This window comes from Hevea brasiliensis, chromosome 5 (assembly GCF_030052815.1).
Source record: "Hevea brasiliensis isolate MT/VB/25A 57/8 chromosome 5, ASM3005281v1, whole genome shotgun sequence".
In the NCBI taxonomy this organism is placed as follows: Eukaryota; Viridiplantae; Streptophyta; class Magnoliopsida; order Malpighiales; family Euphorbiaceae; genus Hevea; species Hevea brasiliensis.
The window spans coordinates 2,353,075-2,377,352 of NC_079497.1; the positions used below are offsets into that span (position 1 = coordinate 2,353,075).

At 33.1% G+C, this 24,278-nt stretch overlaps 3 protein-coding genes across 4 annotated transcripts; 1 reads left to right on the plus strand and 2 right to left on the minus strand.

The window, feature by feature from the left end:
* Nucleotides 1–64: 64 nt before the first annotated feature.
* LOC131179853 (chromo domain-containing protein LHP1-like) lies at nt 65–5,679 on the plus strand. The gene is made up of 6 exons (XM_058146577.1): nt 65–535; nt 868–893; nt 1,043–1,129; nt 1,689–2,456; nt 5,186–5,246; nt 5,356–5,679. Exons 1-6 carry the CDS (start codon nt 257–259, stop codon nt 5,395–5,397), a joined length of 1,263 nt encoding a protein of 420 aa, XP_058002560.1. The 5' UTR covers nt 65–256; the 3' UTR covers nt 5,398–5,679.
* Nucleotides 5,680–9,503: 3,824 nt separating this feature from the next.
* Nucleotides 9,504–16,512, minus strand: LOC131179854 (UTP--glucose-1-phosphate uridylyltransferase-like). Its single transcript, XM_058146578.1, has 20 exons — nt 15,976–16,512; nt 15,595–15,896; nt 15,056–15,162; nt 14,838–14,928; nt 13,839–13,899; nt 13,677–13,754; nt 13,552–13,602; nt 13,349–13,383; nt 12,838–12,910; nt 12,585–12,642; nt 12,406–12,452; nt 12,269–12,334; nt 11,434–11,466; nt 11,168–11,205; nt 11,008–11,083; nt 10,710–10,793; nt 10,509–10,607; nt 10,329–10,433; nt 9,800–9,871; nt 9,504–9,715 (listed from the first exon to the last, which is right to left on the minus strand). The coding sequence occupies exons 1-20, from the start codon at nt 16,333–16,335 to the stop codon at nt 9,689–9,691; spliced, it is 1,863 nt and encodes a 620-aa protein (XP_058002561.1). The 5' UTR covers nt 16,336–16,512; the 3' UTR covers nt 9,504–9,688.
* A 922-nt stretch (nt 16,513–17,434) lies between these two features.
* On the minus strand, nt 17,435–23,454 carry LOC110653079 (MLO-like protein 1). 2 transcript variants are annotated; one of them, XM_058146580.1, is made up of 14 exons: nt 23,331–23,454; nt 22,994–23,214; nt 22,624–22,877; nt 21,375–21,491; nt 21,199–21,253; nt 20,742–20,836; nt 19,905–19,979; nt 19,720–19,808; nt 19,530–19,579; nt 18,704–18,744; nt 18,403–18,612; nt 18,254–18,321; nt 18,053–18,113; nt 17,435–17,965 (listed from the first exon to the last, which is right to left on the minus strand). In XM_058146580.1, the coding sequence occupies exons 2-14, from the start codon at nt 23,178–23,180 to the stop codon at nt 17,837–17,839; spliced, it is 1,431 nt and encodes a 476-aa protein (XP_058002563.1). In that variant the 5' UTR covers nt 23,181–23,214; nt 23,331–23,454; the 3' UTR covers nt 17,435–17,836. The 2 variants fall into 2 exon arrangements, with proteins under 2 accessions (XP_058002563.1, XP_058002562.1); XM_058146579.1 differs by having other exon boundaries at nt 22,994–23,371.
* Between the last annotated feature and the right edge of the window lie 824 nt (nt 23,455–24,278).

The following is a 24,278-nucleotide window of genomic DNA, read 5'->3' on the forward strand; positions in this document are numbered from 1 at the left end:
TTTTGAGAAAAATGTTTTTTTTTTTCCTTAAGAAAAAATACTTTATTTTATTTTTTTTCTGGTCTGCCGTATGTATTTGGGGTGTCCTGGGAATCCGTAAACAGACACAGAAACTACTCTTCACTGCCGCTCTCTCACAACAGGAGTCGATCAAAAGCCCCTCGCTTACCCTTCTCTTACCACCACCTCGACACTCCCCCCACCAATCCAATTGCTTCGCTTTTTTCTGTCTCCTGTTCCACACTATAAATACCAAATGAAGGGGAAGAGGAAGGCAGCCGCAAGCCCCAATATGGCCTTGACCGATGTTTTAGTGGATGCCCAGAACATGGTAGAGGTTCTTGTTCAAAGTGGGAATGCTGAACGAGATGGGGTTGATGAAAATGGTGAGAATCGGGAAGGTGAAGGAGAGGAAGAGGAAGAGGAGGATGATGATGACGATGAGGACGAGGATGAGAAAGGAGAAGAAGAAAGGCCTAAGCTCGACGAGGGTTTCTTCGAAATCGAGGCTATTCGACGCAAAAGGGTCCGCAAGGTCTGTCTCCTTTTCCCACAAACGCACACCCTGTATGTTTATGCTTTAATAACATTCCCTTTCTGAAGAAATTGTTATTCACTCATGTATTAAATCTTCTATTTCATAAGTTTTTACCTCTTGTATAAATATCTTTTTTTGTTCTGGAATGGAAAATGTGATCAGAGAAAATAACGAAAGGTTTTAGTTTAATTTTCAAATTTGCTTTATTGCAAGTAAATGGGTGGGTGGGGGTGTAATTTTATTTTGTATTTATTAATTATTTGGCTGAATTGGATTTTCTTTACTTTGATGATGATGCAAATGACTTCCCAAATGCTGCACAAGAATAGGGTCAGCTTCAATATCTCATAAAATGGTAAGCGCCTCTCTTATTCATCAAGTTTCACTTTTCTCTTTTGGTATTGTTCTTAACTGATCTGGTATGGTGTTATAAATAATCAAGATATATTAATTCACGATATTTATCCTCCATAATTTATTTATTATATTTTTATTGTTTTAAAGGCGAGGCTGGCCAGAAACGGCCAACACCTGGGAACCCTTAGAGAATTTGCAGTCATGTTCTGATGTCATTGATGCATTTGAGGATAGGTAAATTCCCTTTCTTTTGCTATTTGCCTGAACTATTTTCAGATTCTAGAGAACACCTAAGGATAAGAAAATCATGATTAATTGCTCATTTGTTGCGCCTTATATATGAAAGAGTATACAATAATGAAGTATTTGGTGAATCAAATACCATGGTCTAATAGAAAAATTCTGATTAGTTGATAATATTGGTTGATAACTTTGTGAAAGATTCTTATGAAAGGCCTATATGACATGACTGATCAATAGAAATACTCCAACACCCTACCTTTGTTATATACATCACACTAGATAGATATCATATTCATGTTGAAAGTGATCTGATTGATAATAATTATTTGGATTAGCAAACTTAAGATTTTTTTTTTTTTTTGCTAGCAAATAATCAGCAACAAAATGTAATTGTGTGAACTTAAACTTCAATATTCTTTTTCTTTAGAGTTGCCTATTATTTTGGTAATAAAAAATGAAATATGGAGTCTATAACATTATATTTTTGCTTATTTACTCCCAATTGCCCCCTCCCCTATTTCTTTTTCTTTTTTTGACCCTCGAATTCAAGCTTGCGATCTGGTAAATCTTCACGAAAGAGGAAACGCAAGTATGGAGGCCCTCATAATCAGCCTAAGAAGAAGCTGTCACATTCCTCTGGTGGCTATAGCATTACCAATGTTGAAGTAAATGTTGTTGATAAACCTTTATACTCTGCTCCTCTGAATAACTCGAGCCTTGCCGATCGACCTGTGGGTTCAGGTCATGAAGGAGAGAAAATTGAAGTTAGCAATGTTAAAACAGCGAAGAAAGCTGATGAGAATGGGTACACCAATGGTTCAAAGGAAACTTTTGACAAGAAAGAGGATAATGAATATGATCCAAAGCTTAGTGAGCTGAGAGGAACAATCTCTATGAATGATGTGAATGCAGAAATGCTAGCAATACATTTCCAAGATGTTAATGCTTCAAGAGGTGATGGCCCTACAAATGGGCTTCCTAAGGTTGAGTATGTGGATTCTAATCAGAACAATCGGCGCACAGGTGCTAAGAGAAGGAAGTCCGGTTCCGTGAAGAGGTTTAAAAAGGACTTGGATATGTGTGAATCGCTTTGCTTCCAAAGTTCACCGTTTTTCTTACAACCTTCACCGTTGAATATCTCTGTTGGGACAACTGCACAACTAGGAATTGGAAATGGGACTTTAGCTGGGACTAATTCAAGTTACAAGCCAGTGGATGAAAATTCTATAACTGTCTCCAAGATCCTCAAGCCAATAGGCTTCTCAGATTCTGTGACAGACAATGTCCAAGATGTGCTGGTAACCTTTGTGGCATTGAGGTTTGTAATCCTAATTCCAAACTATAAGTATCTTGTCTTATTGGGCATAGTTATATGGTTTTATGATGGACCCTTCTCAAAGCCTACAGCACTGGAACACCTTTTCCCCTTGACATGTTTATGCTTCTCTTCTGTCAATCTGTATGATATGGCACCACACTGTTGGGGTCTAAAACTATGTTTTTGTCAATATCATTTGCTGTATGGGAAATACGCCTCTTAGAAAGTATAGAGCTTGCTCTTGTTTAATTAATTGTAGGATAACTTCTCGTGGATGTAATAACATTTCATGTCAAAGTAGCGGATGCATGAATGACAATTGGAAAGTAAATTTCTAGATCTATGAATGCTGTCAATAGGTTAGCACATTAGTTTATGGATAGGGGAGAATAGAAGTTAATATCAGAATCAGATAAATTTGTTTTTGGCTATGACTGTAGGTGTTTTATAGCCTGATTCATATTGTAGGGATGTTGCTTGTGGTTGATGTGGTAAGGCTCAAAGGTCCAGTTAGGTCTTGAAGACTGGTACTTAGTGGTGCTAATTATTGTGGCAGTGCAAGGATCCCATTTAGATGATGGGCCTCCTTGGAGTTGCACCACTAAGAGAGTATGCTAAGAGCTTGGCTTTGCATACATTTGTTAGTTATGGTGTTCTCTCCTTTTTTTTCCCCTTTTTGTTGTTCTGTTATGTATTTGGCATGGAACTAGTGTATGGAGAAAAGTGAATAGATTGGAGATTAGCTCTTAATTGTTTAATGTGGTATGCATGGATGAAGTCAACAATCATGTTCTTGTGATCTCTGTATGAACTAGGATGGCTCTCTTCCACTCTATATTGAATTTTGCTTATTTCCTTCTTTTTTGTAATAAGGTCTGAAGTAGAGGGAAGCATTTAAGTGCCGGAGAATCAATGATGTGAGACAATAATTAGATAGGAAATGAAAAATAATGGGGCTTGGGACTCCAGTACTTCTACTTAATTTGAATTTATTATACATTATGTAATGCTTAGTATTGTGTTTGAGTTTTTTTAAGTATCATTTCATAAGAGCAAGTATTCAGTTATTCAAGGTAGTTAGATGGATATTATTTACAATAATGTGTGTTTATATGGATGTTGCTAGGTTTCTTAGATTTTTTTTTTAAATAATATATTTGGAATTGGCTAGGTAATTTGTGACAAAATATAATATCCTGTCCTTTGTAGCTTTCACCTCCTGTCAATGAAGAAGTCAATGATCAATGGTTTTCCCACTTATTTCTGAAAACACCAATTCAAAATTATTATATTCCCTTTGGCTTAATATATTTTCTCTTAAAATTGTCATAAAGTGACAGCCAGCTAATAAAGTTTCTTGCCAATATCAAAATGCTCTTCCATTGCCTTATAGAAGATTTAACTTCCTATTCCAGCTCACTTGCTGATATAGCTCACTCTCATTAACTTGATCATGTCTCCATAAAAATTAAGTACTAATACCAGAAGTCCAAAACCAAATGAAAACCTCAGTGTGAACAGAATCCTTCAGATGCCAAAAGACACTTGCCTTTTTTCTTTTTCTCTCCCTCCCCCTGGCTCATCTTTTAAATCTTCAAATATTTCCAAGTGTTCTTCAAATAAACTCTTACAGGGATCTGCCCTCACCATATATTATTGTGGGATTCTGCTTATGTTTGGTGCTCTGTTGACTTGGGTTGGCATATTCAACTGCGTGATTTGAAAAGATATGATTTGGATCCTTGCCATATGATCAACCTTCTTTCAGTCCCACCTAAATTTGATGCAAATATACAAGTATCAGTTTTACAAATGCAAGGGTGTGGCTTCAACTTTTGATAGTGGTCATATATTGCCAAAATTGCTTAAATCTTTTCTGGATTACACCTTTTGGAGTCCTATTTGAGTGTATACAGAGTGGGTAATGGCCTTTTGAGTATCTAGGCTAAAGAAGATTATAGAGGCTCTGTCTGTATAGATGGGATATTTACAGTAGTAAGAAAACGGGAAAGGTTTGTATTTCGCTTTGATGCAAAAGGTTTAATATTGGATTTACTATTATTATTATTTTTGGATATAAGAAAAAGATTGAATAAGTTCATGATATAGAGTGATGAACAGGTATTTCACTTCATTACATTGCATTGTGCTCTATTGTTTTATTACAAACCTGCACTTGGTATTTTTTAATGCTGGAAACTTGCTGTTGGGTAACCTCCTTTTCAGGGAGAGGTAATGCTTGTAATTGTTCGGTATTTGGGTTGGATGCTGTTTTGTACTCCATTACACTGTTGTAAGATCCAATTGAGAATTGCCCTATTTTTTCCTCATTAAATAGTCTCTCAAAGAATCCTAAACACCCGTAGCAAGCTGATGCTAGAAACTTTCAGCAGCATTTCTTTTTAATGCAATCCAGTGATCCAGTAATGACCAAGTGAACCCCTGTTAATTTGTCCATATTCCTGTCTTTTGTGCAATTCAAACCCTTAATCCTAATTCATCAAACCCTAGCCTACTACAAAGACATTCATAGACAGTTACACCAAATCCCTATATCCAAAAATCTGTATGCATTTGCTTATTGTAAAAAGAGGGAGACAGAAATAGCCAATTAGGAGCATTGTCATTGAGCTCTGTTATTATGTAAGGACAGCGTTGTTAGCTGTAATTTTGGGTTTTATGTTTGCAATTTCATCTGGCTAAATATTCTTGCGTGGTTTACTTGATAGGTCTGATGGGAAAGAAGTCATAGTAGATAACAGGTTTCTCAAGGCTAATAATCCACTTCTGGTATTGATAATTCCATTGCCTTTTTATAGATCCTCAAACTTGAGTTAATATTGCGAGAACTCTTTAATGGCTATTATCATTATTATTTGCTTTCCTTTCTTTCTGGCAGTTGATTGACTTTTATGAGCAGCATCTCAAGTACAGTACATGATTCGACGGAGAATTAGAGGGAAATTTAGTGTATGCGATCTGCATGATCACATCTTTTTGTGTGTGTACAGTTGTAATTCTATAGTTGCAGGAGGATGACTAATAGCAATATATCTGTAGAGCATCTGTATCTCACCTTGTACCTTTTGTATGATTAGATATTTTGTAATTCATCTACCTGCTGTTGTGTTATCAAAATATTTAACATGTAGATGATTAGAACTTGTTCAGAACTGTATTTCTGTGATTTCCGATAAATATCATCTTTATTTCAATTCCCTCATTCTCCTCCTGTGCTGAGTATCCGAAATTTTTAGGCTCACAGTGCTCCTGTAAGCTTCTTTTTCCATGAGACAGAATGACATTATTGGGAATCAAGTAGATATTTCCTATAATGACAATATTCCTGGATTATTTCTAGATGTGAACATTGGATGATGCTCCAAATTTTATATTCTCTTTAGTTGTTTGTATTATCATTGGATACTCTACTCTTGCTGAAGACAATGAAAACAAGCAGAGGTCATTTTCATTACTATTTAATTTGTTGAATTCTAAAATTATAGGACTCCTAATGTCCTTGTAGCCTTGTTTCTTTCGCTTTTGGAATGCGTTAGTTGAGGTGGGCTTTGAATATAATCCTTATTATATAAAATAAAATTTATTAAATATTTACATAAAGACGTTGCCGTAGGTCAGCTAGTCGCACTAAACCAAAGAAAAGAATCCGATAGTCATCTCTAATTGCAACGCCCATCCACCTTTTTATTCTCTTTTATGCACAATAAGGTTGTGCAGAGACAACCAGTGAAGCAGAAGAGAGCAAAACAGCAAATGGGGAAAAGAGGGCCATCACCAGTGGTACCATCTCTAATGGTGGGTGTCCTGGGGTTGATCGTCTTTGGTCCTATGCTAATGTCTTTTATGGAATATGTACTGCCTCTATTTCAAGTAGGTGATGATGAAGCAGGAGGTGCCTCCTCCTTTATTATGTTGCTTCCTCTTCTCCTGCTATTGCTTGTACACTTGATTTCTACATTGTGTCCTAGACTTGGCACGTGTTGTTTAACAAGGCAGCAAAGCAGTAGCTATGGCCATGAAGCCGAAGGATATGGTTTGGGAACATTACTTCTAGTTGTGTTCTTCTTTGTTCTGTATAGCATTTGGTGAGAGGATTACTTCAGAGTCTTGCTTTTGTTTATTGTATGCAATCTTATCTGATGGTAGTGATAAGTTTTGTGGCTTCCAGTTGCTCTTAAAGCTAGGTTTCAAGGTTAATTGCTTACAAGTATGTCGTAATTGCTTGCAGGATCTGCAGGCCCTATACATAGGGCTGAGCAGAGAACAAAATCGTGAAATGATTCTGAATACAGATCAAAAGATGAAGCTTTTAGAATATAGCTTTTTTCTAACATATTTCATTGATATAGTGAGACCAACTAACATCTAACAACTTTAACTAGACAAAGAAACTAAAATCATGGATCAACTTTCTTCCTAGTTGAAAATACAAAACATGATCGTTACAAGTTGTTCAAAATCAGGAAATTACAACTTCTATAACATCTAATATAATGAGAAATGCCGGAAGCTCACCTTCAGGAGAAGGACTTGGTCGGGAGTCATTTCTCAATGTAAAGCTCATAGGAAGCTCAACTTTAGGATGAGGAGTGGGCCTGGAGTCATTTCTCAATGTAAAGCTCACCTTCAGGAAAAGGACTGGATCTTGAGTCATTTCTCAATGTAAAGGTCATTAAATATTAGAAATAAAAAGAGAGATGGCGGATTAAGATATTTGACTATGTCTAGTGCAGGATATCAAATATCTATGTATTATGCATATAAGTGTGATAAATTAGTGATGAAACAAGTGAAAAGAGAAATGAGAAATTTAAAATAATTGAAGTAAAGAAATATTAAAAAATTTATTATTTTAAAATATTAATGTGAAATTAAGTTTAAACTAGGACCTCAATTATTTTGAAATTTAACATTTAATAATAATTATTATTATTATATAATTAAGATGGTATCATGATAATTAACATTTATGCTTAATAATATCATTAAATTAGTTTATAAACATCAAGATTTCGTGAGAAAATTAGTGAAAGTTTTCATATTCATTTTAAAAAAATTAGTATTTATTGTGATTTTAAAATTTTTTTCAATTTATGGACACTAATTTAACAAAACTAATTTTAAAAAAAAATGATAAGACAAGAAAAGAACAGGGTAAAAAAAATTTATCTGAAAAAAAAAAAACAAAAATGTCGAAAATATGTAAAAAAATTAAATTTTTTATTTTCATAAATCACTTTAGAAATAAATTCTACAAGATACACAAATATACGAAACATGTAGATATGTAACCCACTTTCCTTAGTATACTGTCCAGCTCTACTACTTGTAGCATTGTCCAACCATTTTCCATTCCCAATTCATCTTTTGATTGAGATACAAAAATCATCCATACTTACTGGCAGTTGAGCCAAGGAATCATGGCAAACAAGTGAGTTGTGGTAATATTTGAAAGTATTCCAGACCCATTCTTCCTCTCATATGAGTTGCCATAAATTCTCGTCTTATTTCTTTCTCTCTTCCTTCTTCCTTCAGATCCAATCTCTACCTTCCTGCAATGACAATTCAACAATCCAAGAACGGTGAAGAAACATTTATGTATCTTATTCCATTTCCAGAATATTTTTAATATTTTGGTCAAGAATGCATTGTCCATTGATCTTCTGCTTAGTTATTAATTGAGAGTTTTCTTGTAATCTATTGTTAAGAGAGCTTCTGCATATTTATCAGTTCACCTCATCCCTAAATGACACTGCTTTTATGGTTCTTGCTGAGATCAGTCTTGGTTCTTTCCTTGCGGAATTGCCATGGTCCGTAATTCTGATAGAATAACAAGAGAGTTTTGATGATTATATTAAATCTCTTGTTATTTCCATCAGGAGTACAAATTATAGGAATTGCAATTTCTAGATTGATTTCAGCAAGTATGAAGTATCATTGGGGATGAGATGAGCCAATACATGCAGGAGCTCTCATCAGCAATATTTTCAAGAAAACTCTCAATTAATCAACTGAGCTGAGGATCAAGGATAATGCATATATTGAAAATATCCTGAGCTGGAATAAGAAGCGTAGATGTTTCTTGATTATTCTTGGACGTTGCTTTACTTTTTTCTACTTTTTTTCTTTTATATTCTTAGATATTATAAATGAAGTTATGCTTATTTAGCAGATAAATACCACCCCAGCAGAGCTGAATCTTTACCAATTGTGTATTGATGGACATGGGGGACCTATTTCAAAACTGCATGTCTACAGTTGTTCAGTATTCTTAGTACAGTCAATCATCCGCACATAGTTAAATCCAAAATAATAATGCTTTGTTCGAACAACTTGAACCCATAGCTTTCATTAACATCACTCCATGCACAAACCAAACATAAAAGGTCATGTTATTTTAGTATGGTGCGCTGGTATCAGGTCCAATATTCACAATCCATTGCTTTAAGGACCTTCAAATACAATGGACCATTATGTTTCATTGGAAAAACAAAGAGAGAGAGTTTATCCGATAATATTAATTAATTATTCTTGTAATTGTCATCTATTTTATCAGTCATTAATTGTTAAATATTAATTATTAATGATTATCTGCTTATACTTTATATAGTGATTTAAAATAGAAATATTCAATAAAAATAGTCATTAAATTTTATGTTAAATATACAAATAGAGATATTATCTTTTTGCCCTTAGTAAAAATAGTATAGGATGAAAACACTAAATGTTACCTTATTGCCGAACAGAACCAAAAAGAGAGAAAACTATTGAAACCCCAAAAATTATGCAACAAGAATATCCTTATTGGTGGATATAAAAACACATCATTTTTACACACACACACACACACACACACACACATATATATATATATATATATATATATATATATATATATATACATGGCTCACACACACACACACACATATATATATATATACATGGCTTGTGAACTAAATTTCTTGAAATGTTCATAATGTATGGCTTTTATGACCTATGCAGAGATAAGGCCTAGAGCACTTTCAGTTGAGTTGTGACTCTATTCCACTGTCATTATTATCTTTTCGTCTGTTAAAAATAAGAAAGGTCAGATCACATTATTTAAATGCTGAGATAGAGGAGCTTATAAACAAAACAATCACCTATTATTACAAAATTTTAGCTCTTTCTATTCTCTATAAATAAACAACAAATGGGGCTTTGAGGGATCCTCAAATGTCAGCAGGATCACTGATCTCCTGCAAAACCAAAAAAGAAAATAAGTTTTCTCTTCCTGCTTCTTTTGATAAACAGAATTGCATTCATAAATTTTTGTGACTCACCTTGTTCTCCAGCACCACTCCATCAGGAATTTCCAATTTCTGCCCAGGCTTTGCAACAATTCTTACTCTCCCCTTCAATAATGAGCCACCATAGACATTCAGCCAAAAATGAACATCATTAAGTTGATAGATAAAGTCACCAACAGAAATCACCATAGGTATATCATCATAGGTATGATTTGTAGTAAATATGTTGCTTCCCAAAAGAACTATTGATGTAAATATTCATAAATACAACAAACCGCAATGATATATGTGTGTACACACACATACAGAGAAAGAAAGCACAGCATGAGTCCTCAGAAATCAGGACCCAAAAGACCCAGAAGATTAGCATTCTCAGGAACTTGTGAAGTTCCCTCATTGGCAATGTCGAGACAATCAAGATTCAAGAAACTAGATTACTTCAAAGAACTCCTAAGTGAGTATTTGGAAACATCAAGCGGCACCATACCACTATCCACTCTACATACAAGACAATATGGGGAAAAAGCAATAAATATGATAAGGCACAGCAGACTAAAAATACCTTAAGAGTCACATCAGCTCCAAACCACACATCACCAATCACCTTCAAGCTATCTAGCCCAGCTATACTAGGGATGGATTTGAAGCGACTTAGGAAGTCACTAACCTGAGAAATAGGAAAATAACATGAAGAGACAGTATCATGCATTTAAAAAATTAAGTCAACCATTTCAATCGTCACCTTTTCAAATTCAGGTCCTAATTCAATAGATGGATTTACAGGGTTATCTCTAGCTGCATTCCGAACTAAGATGCCTTCAGAAGATGAATACAGATCAGACTGCAGAGGCACAGAAATACAAATATTAAAAGCCTCAAACCAAGAATCAAGCATTTTCTGGCTCTATCTTCATGATCTAGACAAGAAGAAAGTTTTCAATACCTGGAGAAGAAGCATGTCCGATGTTGCATTTAGTGGTACAAACCGAGATTGAGGGACAATTATGCCAATAGCTTGATCAAATAACTGGCTCAACCATAAAAAAAATAAAATAAAATAAAATAAAATAAAAAAGATTTAACATCAGAAATCAACCAAAAATAATAATACAGAGCAAAAGATGTTTGAAAAATAATTTTATTAGCATATACTCCCTGGAAGCAACAGCAATTTCACTTATTCCTTGGTTTTATTCAATAAGCATAAACCATCATCAAATAATGCAAAAGTGATGGCACACCTTTGCAATTGAAAGATTCTCCACCTTCAGCGCATCAGTATCAACAAGCCTTTTAATGGTTTTCAAATTCACCCATCTATACAAAATAGTTTTAAGTCCAGGGTTAAGCATGCTTGCCAGCTTACAGAGAGAAAAATATCAAATTGGATAGGCTACTCACAAGCTTCTTGTATCAATAAATTTGAATTCCTCCATCAACTTGATTTTGTTAATCATAAAAGAACAGAAAGGAAAATCAAGAATGAGTCCATGAAGACCGACAAAAATTGCTTAATGTAACAATGCCAATCATGTAAACTTTAGAACCCCAGGGTCATCTTCAAAAATGAAATTAAAAGTACAGAATGCATCCACTGAACCCACAGCTAAGAGAGAGAAAGAGACCTAAATATCTAATGGAAAATGTAAAAGTAAATTTTAACTCACATGCTTAGAAGGATTCTGCGTAATTTCCCGAAGCTGCATTACATTGACAGGGAAATGTTACACACGGCAATGCCAAATACAAACAAAACTAACATTGATGCACAAACTAAACAAAGAGGTCATCATAATTTGATTAGAAAGGTCATTATACTATTTTATGGTCAGACTGTTATCACTTTTCAATAAATATTGCATTATAAATGAAATCAATTAATCTTTATGCCCAAATTAGGTGGGCTATACGACATCAATCATTTTCTTCCTCAGTTTAGCTCTTTAGAGCCACTGAAAGCTACTTAAAAAAAAAAGGCTCATGCACCTCTTTACCGCAAGACTTGCTTAGTTTAGAAAAAATTTTGTATATCAGCAAAAATTGTATGCTATAAATGTGTCCTCCAAAATTTAACTGTTGATTTTTCAGGGCAAGTACAGTGAGATTTGCATTAATAATAAAAAATGTTATATGCATATGATAATTGTGAACCAAAAACATTAACACCACTTCATGCACAAACCAAACATAAAGGTCATGTTAATTTGGCATGGTGCGTTAGTATAAGGTCCAGCTTTCATAATCCACTGACTTCCACAAAAATAAATGAAACTCATACCATGTTCTGCAACTTTTATTACCAACTACAATGTGCTGAAAATTAAAGAACTTCAAATACAATGGACCATTATGTTTCTAAGCATTAAAGGATTGATTATTCAAGTTCACTGGCCTTTTTTACCATAATCATATTTGGTCATCCTAATGTCCCAAAACTCAGAAGGTGTCAAGAAAAAGCACACTACATAGATAAAGAACTAGTAAGTTAAGGTGACACTAAACCTGAAACCTTCCTTGACGCTGATTAGCCAAACTATTCCTCATATAAGTTGATGCAGTTGGAGTCACCTGAAAGATTTAAGAAGTAAACATGTTTGCTGAGTGAAAGCAGCTAAATAAATAGAAATTCATCACTGTACCTCCATACAATATTCGATCTTGTTTTGGATCAAATGGTTCAGGATATCTATAGAAACACATAAGGAGAACAATTGTCAAAATAATCATCCCCTTAGGAATAGACAAATGTTACAAATATGCACAGTATTCAAAGACAGACAAAAAAAAAAAAAAACTATCAAATCTGTAACCAGGATACTAGGATCAATGGCAGCAGCAGAGTTATCTGAGCTAATCACATGCACATACTCCTTTCCCTGGAAAACAAGTTGATGAACAGAGGTTTCATATTAAAAAAAAAAAAAAATGAAAGAAAGAAAAAAAAAAAAAGAGGCTCATTGAAATAGCATGTAGCCATGTACTATTATTGCCTTTCTCAGATGAATATTAATGTCTTCAATAGGATTTAATACAAAAAATAAAGTGTTCAAAATCAAATAAAAACTGTGCACCTGTGACAATAATACATCAAGAGTTCCACTCTTCATCAAGGAAAGGAACGCTGAAGCATCCTCAGAAGTAGACCTTCAGATGAAATATGTCAATGCATTCACTTAGAAAGTTTTCACCAATTGCCAGTGGAGACTTAAAACATAATAAATGAATAAAGGGCATAAAGATCTATTACCATGTCACCGAAAAAGTATTCCCTCTCTTACTAAGTTGGTATATAGAGTTTTTGGTAAAAGTAACATAAATTGGGAAAACAAACAAAAACAGCACAAGAAAGAGAGGCAAAAAGAGGAGGAAGTATATTAAAACCCCAAAATTATGTAGCAAGAATATCCTAATTTGGTGGACATAAAAACATGGATCAGTTTCCTAATGCTAGATGATAAATTAATAACATACCATATACATTTATATAGCATAAGAAGAGTATATGGAAATATGGAGAGAGAGAGAGAGAGAGAGAGAGAGAGAGAGAGAAAGGAAGGGAGGGAGGGAGGGAGAATGCCATACGATTTATCCTCGCTGTTCTGATCATCAAGAGATTCCTATTGAAGACAATAACCGAGCATATATTAGATCATGCAAGGGAGAGTGAGTTATTAATTCAAGACTTAATTGATCAACTCAGCCATGCTCAATTGAAGCTAATTGACCTATAAACTAATTCTTAGTTAAAAAAAATAGAATAAACAAAAGAGAGAAAGGTTGCTCACCAGGCTAAAAGGATGAATATCAACACTTAACCTGGCATATTTCCCCAAAACCTACATCAGAAAAGCTGCAATTAGTGGATTTTTTTTATGAAGTCAACAAAGAAAAAATGGCAAACACAGATCACCTTCAAGGTATCATCATGTGTTCTGGTTGAATTCATAAGCACCAAAGGTATGTGGCACCCATACTTGGAATTGAGAGACTGCAGACAATTACAATAAAAGAATAGGTGAAATAAAACTCAAGACAATAAAAACCATACACAACATAAAGAACAAAAACTAACCTCAACTTGATTAACAATTAAGTCAAGAGAAGTCAAACCATTACAAACTTCAATTGCAGACCTGCATAAAATAAAATAAAATAAAATTAAAAAAGAGTACAACTTTGCATAAATTTGAAAAATAAGTGAAATAAAGTTAAACTAAACTCAGAAGAGACTAACTGTAAGCTTACACAGATTATACCATCAAAAAATTGAACTATACAACTAAATAACTATTGATAACTGCAAAGCTAGCAGATCAAGCATCACTATATAAGAGCTACGAGATGCTACAAAAATTTAAAAATTATAGCAGAAAATATTCTTTTAATTAGGCTGAGTAAAAGCCATTGTAATTTATATATATATATATATATATATATATATATTAACCAATGTTCTTTGAATTAGGCTGAGGAAGACACTTGAGAGTTTAGACCATCAAAATGAAATTTTTAGGTGAAAAAAACTCCTACTTGCAGTGACAAAAGGAAAAAAAAAATTGAAAAGATCAGGAGATAGAATAGCTTTGTCCTAGTTGAAAGATGCTCAATGCAGGAGATTCATAATTCCATAATGCTTAGCGCCATAGCTTACAGTTTTGAAACCCTCAAGGCATACAACTATCTAACTACATAACTAAAGACGTTCACATCCACCAAAGCATGTGTGTCCACAATACATATTGACTTAATGACTTCAGATCAGGTAAAGGGAAATCATTTCTTTCTCTTTTTCCCTTTGTTTTTCTTTTTTGTTTATAAAGTAATGAACACAACACATATTACATTCATACATATATACAAACAAATGTATATTTAAAGTTAATGCTCATAAAAGTATTAAAACATCCAATGATTTTAATAGAGGGACAGTTATTGACCTCATCAGTTGCACGCACAATGAAAGAATTACTGAGCTAAGTGTCACTTGGACTGAAAATTGAAATATAGAGTCCTCAACTATTTCAATTACATATACTATAGGCAAATATACAGGGTCAAAATGAATTCTTACTTGGGGCCACTAAACCCCACTGGGTTCCCCAAAGTGCCATTGAACTTCACGATCACAAGCTTTTCCAAAAGCTGTTTAATTTCCACAATATCTACATTCAAACCCAGGCATTTATTTTAACAAGTGAATAGGAAATGCAAACGGAAAGGGGCAATACAAGCTCAAATTAGTTCATTTTTCTAAAGTAGATGAATTACACATCAAGTTGAATTCATTACCATAAGGAGGAGGAGCCAAATTCTGATAAGGAACAACTAGCAGTTCATCAATTGAAGGGCTGACTTTGCTCTCGCTCTCACTTTGCTCAATCTGTTTTGTGTTCTCCCTTCAATGCAGAATTTATTATTACATTAAAAAAAGGTAAGAAAACATTGAGATTGTTCATCCACATGAGCCATAAATTGCATCAAATAAAAAAAAATTGTAAAAGTAACTATGCTTCGGAAACAACCCAACAATAAGCAGAACATATGGAATTTTGTACAAGTAACAAACTTGTTATATGTATATGTCACTGTTTTCCTACATTATCATTAGGATAATCAAGTTCAAGAAGCAGCAGTAGTAGCAAGGTTTTATCTGTTATCAGAGTCCAAACTTGACAAAAACAATGTAGATGATTCCTTGTCCATAATTCATCTCCAAGAATAAAAGTAAATGAAAAATTAAAGATTATAGATTTTTCCAGCCAGTTTCAGAAACAGTAACTAGTAAATGCTTCTCTTGAAATAAACATAATTTTCACACACTGGATTACCTGGATTCTTTCTTAGAAACAACTGGCTCTTCTTTAGCAGCATCTCCCTTCAATGCTTTCAACTTCTTCTGCTCGAGCAAGATAGTCTTGGTAATCAGATTGCAAAACAAGTACACAAATTGAACTGAATCATTGGCAGGAATAGGATACGCAATCTTCTTATAGTACTCCCATGGCATATTGGAATCTACCAGAGCCACAATTGGAACCTGAAGCCTATCAGCCTCCAAAATCACTGAACTCTTCCTCTCTGAATCCAACACCACTACACAGTCTGGCGGTTGTATTGGTCCAAAACAAACCTTTACCATAAGAAATGAAAAACCCATTTAATAAATGAAAAAAAAAGCTTGCCATCCTTGATTCTAGGAAAAAGCTAACCTTTTTATTTCTCGACCTAAATTTTTTAGGGCTAAAACTATTAGTTAAAAAACCGCCCATTCTCCACATAATGCTATCTCTAGGGCTATACAGCCCAATCTTCTTGGTCATTTGTTCTACGATCTCATCGAAGAGAGGATTGGTATTGACGAATAGAAAACGGGCTTTCTTGTCACGAGCCATATGGGCAATGAAGTTGGCAGCATTCCGAAGACAGATTAGGGTTTTATCGGAATCGATTATGGCCTTCTCGTTCCGGATTCCGTACGTATAGATCTTGAAGTGATCGGCGACCACGCGGCGGCCCAAATGAGCATTAGTGCTGAGTAGTTTCTGGATTACAATGGAGTGGAGGGTCATCTTGAATTCGATTTTAGTGGTGGAGGGCGATGCTGAGGAATCGAATTATACAAGATTACAAGTAGACTCCAACTCCATGTATAGAGATAGGAAGTAGTGTAATTCTACTCTTCAGTTCTTAGCAGTAAAAATAGAGAAGAAGAAGATGAAGCAGCAGCAGCAGCTCGCGAGAGCCTGATAGGGTTTATGGGTTTTTTCCTTTAGTTAATTTATTATTATTATTATTATTATTATTATTATTATTTAATAAATATTTTTAATTTATTTTTATTGATTAATGTTTTAAAAAAATAAAATGAATGAATTATGAATTATTCTAAATTATAAAAATAAAATTAAGCAATAATTCATAATATTCATTGAATTTTTTGTTTTAAATGAATTGACTTCTATTAATAAATAAATTTATTTTAGAGAGTAGCTTTAAAAAGTAATTTAACAAAATTAAAAAATTAAAAAATAAAAAATTATTTTTTCCGCAATTTACATAACATAAAAAATTTAAATTTATAAAATAAATTAGAATATTTTGGAATATTTTTTTCAATCCACAATGCAAATGTGGAGAATGCCTCCCCCCTCCAAATTTTCTTAAGCCGTTCCGATAATAATATATTATTATTTTTTATTACAAAATAATTATTTTTACATAATAAAATAATATAATTTTAATTAAAAAAGTATATTATAAAGATTAAATTTATATTTTTAATTTATAATTTATTTTTAATAAAAAATTTACATTATATAATAATAAATTAAAATAAAAATATTATATATATATATATATATATATATATATATATATATATATATATATATGTTACTTAACAAAATCCCTTGATTTGAACACCAATTGTCTTGACCCTAGAATTTGACTTTATGTATATCTAATATAAGCTTAATTTTATATTCTTTGCGCAGCCAACCCTACAATTTGGCTTGATCATATTAAATAAAGAATGTATTTAATATAAGTTCAATTTCATTTGAAAAAGAGTTTAATGTTAAAATTCAATATATATCAAGATTTATACAAAATTAATTATAGTGAATATAACAAGTATGCAAATCTAAATCTAAATATTTAATTTAAGAGTTATTAAATTCATTTTTATATAAGACCGAGTTTATAATAGCAATACCGCACAATAAATAATTGCAAGCAAGCAAGCTATGATTACAAGTTGAATTCCCAACCCCATTCACAAGAGAGGAAGGGAAGCATTGATATTTACTGAGCTGGTAAAGTACATTCAGTCTGCACCTGGAACAAAGACCTTTATATGCTATGTTCCATAATACACTCATCTACATGTAACGCTTGTAAACAGGTCACTACCTGTTGGACAATTCTATGAAGACTTGCATATTACTACCGCTGCTGTAACAGAACTAGTTATGTCTGCCCACCAGAACCAGCTGAAGGTTGGATCTCCTGAGTGGACCCATTGCGCCCAACTCTTCCAAGCTGAATTCCTGAAGAACTCTGATGAGAACTTCATTGGTTAGATCCATCTTTTGCTGCTGCTGCTTTTAGGCCTGCCTTTCTCTTTGCTTTCTCAGCCCAACCAAGAACGCTAGCTTGGATATGCTCATCGAATATTGCTTTCTTGTAATAACTTCCCATCTGCATTCCATTTCCCAAAAAAAGGTGTCATGATTGACTGTTCCACGATAGAATACGCAGTTAATATCTAAAAGCAGCTCTACCAACCTGTGTGACAATGGCATAAAGTGGAAGGGTGCTGTAACTGCAGAGTATCTGAATGATCACCCTAAATGAAGAGGAAAAGAAAATAAAGTAGCATCATCATCATCATCATCATACATTCATTAAAATTCTCTGAATACCAGAAAGTAGTTCTCAACCACAATCTAATAGGACTCTGAAAAGAAAATGTAACAAGGTGTTTACCCAATAATTAGCCTGGGGACAATATATATGACCTGTCCCATTATGCAGGAGTCAAAGCCATATTGAACCTACAGAGGTGTAAAGCCAGCGTGATTTAAGTGCATTTTACAAAGTCCATCTAAAAAGCACACCACAGACAATCAGCTTACCCAAATCCAGAAGAAAAATGCAATCTCAAAAGCATTTTGGAAGAGGATGAAATGAATCAAGAACAGGATAATGTAAGGTCGGTTGAACCAAAAGTGCTCATCTGATGGTTTAACTACTAAGTCCCCTTCTATGGCTACATGTTTCTCAGCAACATCATGAGCCAACTGGGTGATTACATGCTCCAACTTGGTGCCCACGGCCAGTAGAAGCTGGAAAACCAAAATGGAAGTGAAACTTGGCACAAATGGAACAAAAGATTTGAAAGCAAAGCACATTTAAGTGTGATAGAAGTCTACTGACAAGGAAAGGAATGAATGCTATCCAGAAATATGTATGCCAACCTGCAAAAAAGGAGATGACTATATTATTAGAAGTGAAATATAGCAGCAATATATACCATGAAAGGCAGCTAGATAATGCCAAAATCATACGCCAAAAGTGAGCATAACATTTAGAATTTATACAAAAACCTAAGAAATCACTATGGAGTCATGAGAATTCCTGCTACTTTCTGTCGCCGGCAAAACTCAATATCTGGATATATGTCTGGAGATTGGACTGAGGGTGTAATCGGGCTGAGATTAGTCAATAATCTATACAATGTACTATTCCAACTCAAGCTCAATCAAATTTATAATTCATGCTTGAACTGAACGCAATGGGATACTCAAAATGCTCAAGCTAAACCTCAATCACAATTATAATTTAGGCAACTTTGTTTTCTAATCTCGATATGAAGCTCAAATAACTTGATTGAGCTTGAGTTCAAGCTTGATTCATAAATTATTATTTAAATATTATAAAATATACTGAAGTTTGCAAGCCACTCAAATCAAGCATTGTAATACTTGTACTTTGACTTATTTAAACCTCTAGGTTGAACTCGCATATTTTTCAATATTACCAGAATCCCAAATTAACTCTTACGTACAATGTTATTGGATCAAGCCCAAGATTGATTAAGGTGCAAAAGTTCGACATAATATCAGCTACTGAATTGGAAATTTTTTTTTTTTTTGATAAAAATACAGAAGTGAATGTTAAAGCAAGGGAAATGCCAACAACACTTGGCAGTCTGCACAAAATTATGAAGTCAAAGAACTAATCAATGGAGAGACATACCTACCATTAACATTCAGCAATAAGAAGATGATCACAAATATCCAAAGATACCAACTGCAACCAACGAAAATTAGGTGAATCAAGGAGATCAATGAGTAAGTCAACAACAATTTCAAGGTAACCAGTCAAAGGAATATACATCACAGGCTATAAGAGCTCTTAAGTTAAAACAACACAAGGGTATTAGCACTTGCCTTATACCAACAACTATCTTAAAGTCATCTTCAAGGGCACGTAACACGTATCTGTGAAAATTAAAATTAGGATTTCCTCTGCAATGTGTCTACACCACGAGCAACAATGGAAAGATAAACACTCATTCATATGTAACATGGTAATAAATAAGTTAAATGTCTATGAGAGTAAACTTCAAATTTACCATGATGAAACCTAGTCGCAGAGTTATGTAGTCTGACTTTGTTACAGATGCATAGAATTGCTTGAAAAAGGAATGCTGCGGAAACAAACAAGAATTTAAAAATACATATGAGAAAGAAAGAAATAAAACTATTAGAATCATTTCGATGAACCCTTACACTTTCATTTTCCATCATCTTATAGGGGTCTGTATAGCATTGCTGTTAGAGGGCATTAAAAATTAATTTAAAGTTAAATTTGATATGTTTTTAATCATAAGAACTCCAAAATACCTAAAACAGCTTTTTTTAATAGCATATAAAACATTGCTTTTCCAAAAGCCTTTTTTTGGCCTCTCAACCTCAAACCCAAATAGGGTCATAATAAGCAAAACTCTACAATCAAACTAAAAATTCAAGCTTATCACTGATAGCTCAAAAATAAGTTTTATTGCTAAAAAACCCATGTTTCCAAAACACTTGTGGGTACCACAAAGGCAATGAGAAGGTTGTTGGAGCTGAGAGAACTGTAACTAGAAAGATAAAGGCCCAGAAAAGGACTCTGTTGGACAGATGAAGTCATTTTGATGGCTGAGGCAGGCCCCATAGACCTAAGACTAGGCTATGTCTAAAAGGCTTAATGAGATTAAACATCTTCCTTGATTCATTCCACCCAAAACTCCATGACCACACTAAGGTGGTTTCTGAACCAAGTAAATATTCATGCCTCTCAAATAAGGAAGGGTGTAGAACAAAGAAAGATGGTAAGATTCTCACGCATAGCATAAAGAAAAAAGTGCATTTAAAAAATAATCTAACTTTCTTTAAAAATAGGGCAGATAGAGAAGAAAATAGCTTACCACCCACCCCAGCAGAGCTGAATCTTTGCCAATGCCCAGAAAATGCTCTCGGATAAATGTGTTTTGACGGACGTGGGTGACCTTCTTTCTCAAAACTGCACGACCACAGTCAGTAGAATGGGCACAATGAGCATAAAAATAATCCTCCACAAACGCCTTTCCAAGGAATTAAGAAAAAGAAAACATCTCATTTTGCACTTTTCTTTGTTCAGTCAATCATCCAGTTACACGCAAAGTTAAATCCAAAATAAGGCTTTATTCGAACAACTTGAATCAATAGCTTAAATCCAAAATAAGGCTTTATTCGAACAACTTGAATCAATAGCTTTCGTTGAAGATTGGGAGTTCTAATAACAATATTTTGAAGGTATAACTAGACATCAACCAATACAAGCATCTGCTAAATATAAAGTATATCAAATGCAAAAGGTATGTAATTAATTCTAAAAATTCTTACCTTCACCTGTATCATATTTTGCAATTGAATTCTCCCAGTGTTGCCATTGACGAATCTAAATCAACACAGAATGAATCATTTTGGGGAAAAAAGGAAAAGAAAAGAAAAGAAAGAAAAGATAGCCCCACAAACTTCAGAAATTGAAGCTAACATAGAGAATTGTATCAGATGCTCACCCTTGCCCCTCCGAAAAGAACAGTGAGTACACTGTAAGCAACATGAACAATGGCTAGGACGAAGATAAAGATATGTAGATGATGTAGAGCTTCTACAGATAACAATGGCACCTTATCCTGAAGAGATAGGGGCAAAAACAGAAAAATTATAAAAGTGCATCATTCAAATTTAGTTGTGCAGCTACAGAAACTCAGAAGATCAAACAATCATTAACCTATCTTGTGTCAAGGAACCACTCAACCTAAAAGTATAAGCTTGTTAATGAGGGATCCAACAATAGTATTATATCTCTCTATTACACCCCCGCACACGAAAGCCCACTAGGCTTGATGCATGAACAAGCACAGGCTCATTTTACCTTGTGCCAAAATATTTAACTAATAAATGGGGTGACCAGGATTTGAACTCTGGACCTTTTGGTCTGAGAGGCTCTGATACTATGTCAAGGAACCACTTAAACTAAAAGTTTGAGCTTGTAGATGAAGGTTCCAAGAATAATACTATATCTCTCTATTATCTTGCAGCACAATCTGAAAAAAAACAGCTGATCATGTTTTGAGTTCCTTTTTTTTCCTTCTCATATTCTTCACCTTTTTATTTTTTAGAAATGGAAGAAGGGAGGAAATTTTCTCATCAGCATTATGCCAAGTTATATAACAAGTCGCAACAGAGCTCATATGGATTAAATGCAACCCACATTAAACCAGATTACTAAAAATGTTTTCAACAAGAACAGATTAGACTTATTAGGAATCCAACGAGGTAGCTCAATAATGCAATGATAATGAATAAATGAATGACTTGTTTTCACAACATATCATTTATTTTTATTGACCTCGTTGCGAAACTCCAATCCAACAAATGTATAAGATGTCACTAAATTCCCATTGCCTTAATCCTATCAACCAAAAATGGTAATAATCAAATAAAAAAAATATTATGGCAATTATGACAACCAAAATGAAGCAAAATTATTCAATTGAATGGTTGATAAAATTAGGAAATTAGGCTCTTAAAATTAAACAGCATAATTCACAAATGTATGACTAAATGGATCTTTGATTTCCTCTCTTCTTTTTTATTTTTCTTTTTAATGTCAAAATAATTACTAATATGATTAACTTGGGTGTAGGCAATTCCCTTCCAACAACTGCAGAAGCTATCATTAAACTCTTGCTATTTTAATCACAAATATACGCACAGGACAGAGAATAACAATAACAACAGCATCAGATGGTAATATATTACCTTCCTCGCACAGTAACCTATCTGGGATTCAGTTGATTCAGCCAGTAGGCGCCTGGCAGTGCTAGATATGCTAGTAGAGAAGAACCTCTGAAAATGTTCGGTTGTAGCTGTAGTATTAGATTTTTCTCCTTTACTCTTTTCGGCGAGATTACAAGGAAGCATGTTAGTAATCACATGCTCAGGTACACAGATTTTAGAGATTGTTCCCTGAGATACTGTCAATAGCAATGATATGAAACCCAGAAGCATCAACTCTGCCAATCAAAACACACAAGTAAGAATCTAAATGGGCAAGTAAAAATAGTTTCAGAACATTTTCATTAAAATGCAAAACAAGACTGGAGAGAGAGACGGGTAGAAGAAAAGAAACCTTCTTTAACTTTTTGGACGGCTTCATATAGGGGTTTCTGGTTCTTCCTCTTAAGATATTTGCCACCATAATGGAGAAATCTTTCAACAGCTAGAGAAATGGCAACAATCACAGTGCACACAGCAGCAACAACCCATGTGGGTGTGAACTCTAAAGATTTTTTCTCTTCACTTCCTCCACCACTCATCTCTTCTTCTTCCTTGTTCTCCTGCTCCTCCTCCCTTGTGTATCATATATGTGTCAAACCATTAATATTTAAACTGCATAGTAATAGAATATTATTTTAAAATAAAATTAATGTAAATTATGAGAAAAAATCTAGGAACTCGATAGATACTGTGGTTTGTGTGATCAACATTCAACACATTCTCAGGGATATGTCTGTGTTATTCGATGGTGACCGTGTGTAGTTGACACCTACATTTGCTTGATGGAGATTGTACGTTAGTGGAGAAAGCAATCATTTAAAGAATAAATTATTTTTCAAAAAAAAATTTAGTATTTATTTTATATTTTAATATAATTAATTATTTAATCACACTATTAAAAAATATATTATTTAATCTCTTATTTTTAATTTATAAAATATCTAATTAATATTATACATAATTATTTAATCTTATAATTTTAAATTTATAAATTATTTAATTCTTATAATTTTAATAATATAATTATTCTACATTCTTTAATTAACTTAATTAATAAAAAATTACTTTAAAATAACAATAGACTAAAAAATTAAAAAAAATTAAATAATATATTTTTTAAAAAAATTAAATAATTAATTTTATTAAAATATATGTCTACTCCATTTCTATTTCTTACCTCAAAGCTAATATTTAAATTTTAATATTTTAAAAAATAAATATATATTTTTTAATTATATGAAACATTTTATATTTTATTATTTTTTCAATATTATTTTTAATAAATAATAAAAATATCTAAAAATTACTCAAAATAAATTATATTTCATTTATGAATTTTACGATTATAAATATTTTTACCTTTAAATTCTATTATTATCATTTATTATTAACACTTTAATTTTTGATTGATTATTTTTAATTTATTTGTTAATTAATAATAAAATATTAAAAATAAATAATAACAAAAGTGTATAACAAAATTGACTTAAAAATAATTTAAATATTAATTATAATATAATGCAAAAATAAAAATTAATTTATGATAATTAAAATAAATAAAAAAATTCTACACGTCCTTTCAAAACCCGCGGGGAGAGCGTGTATTACATTCCCTATTTTCAGTTTTTTATTTCCAT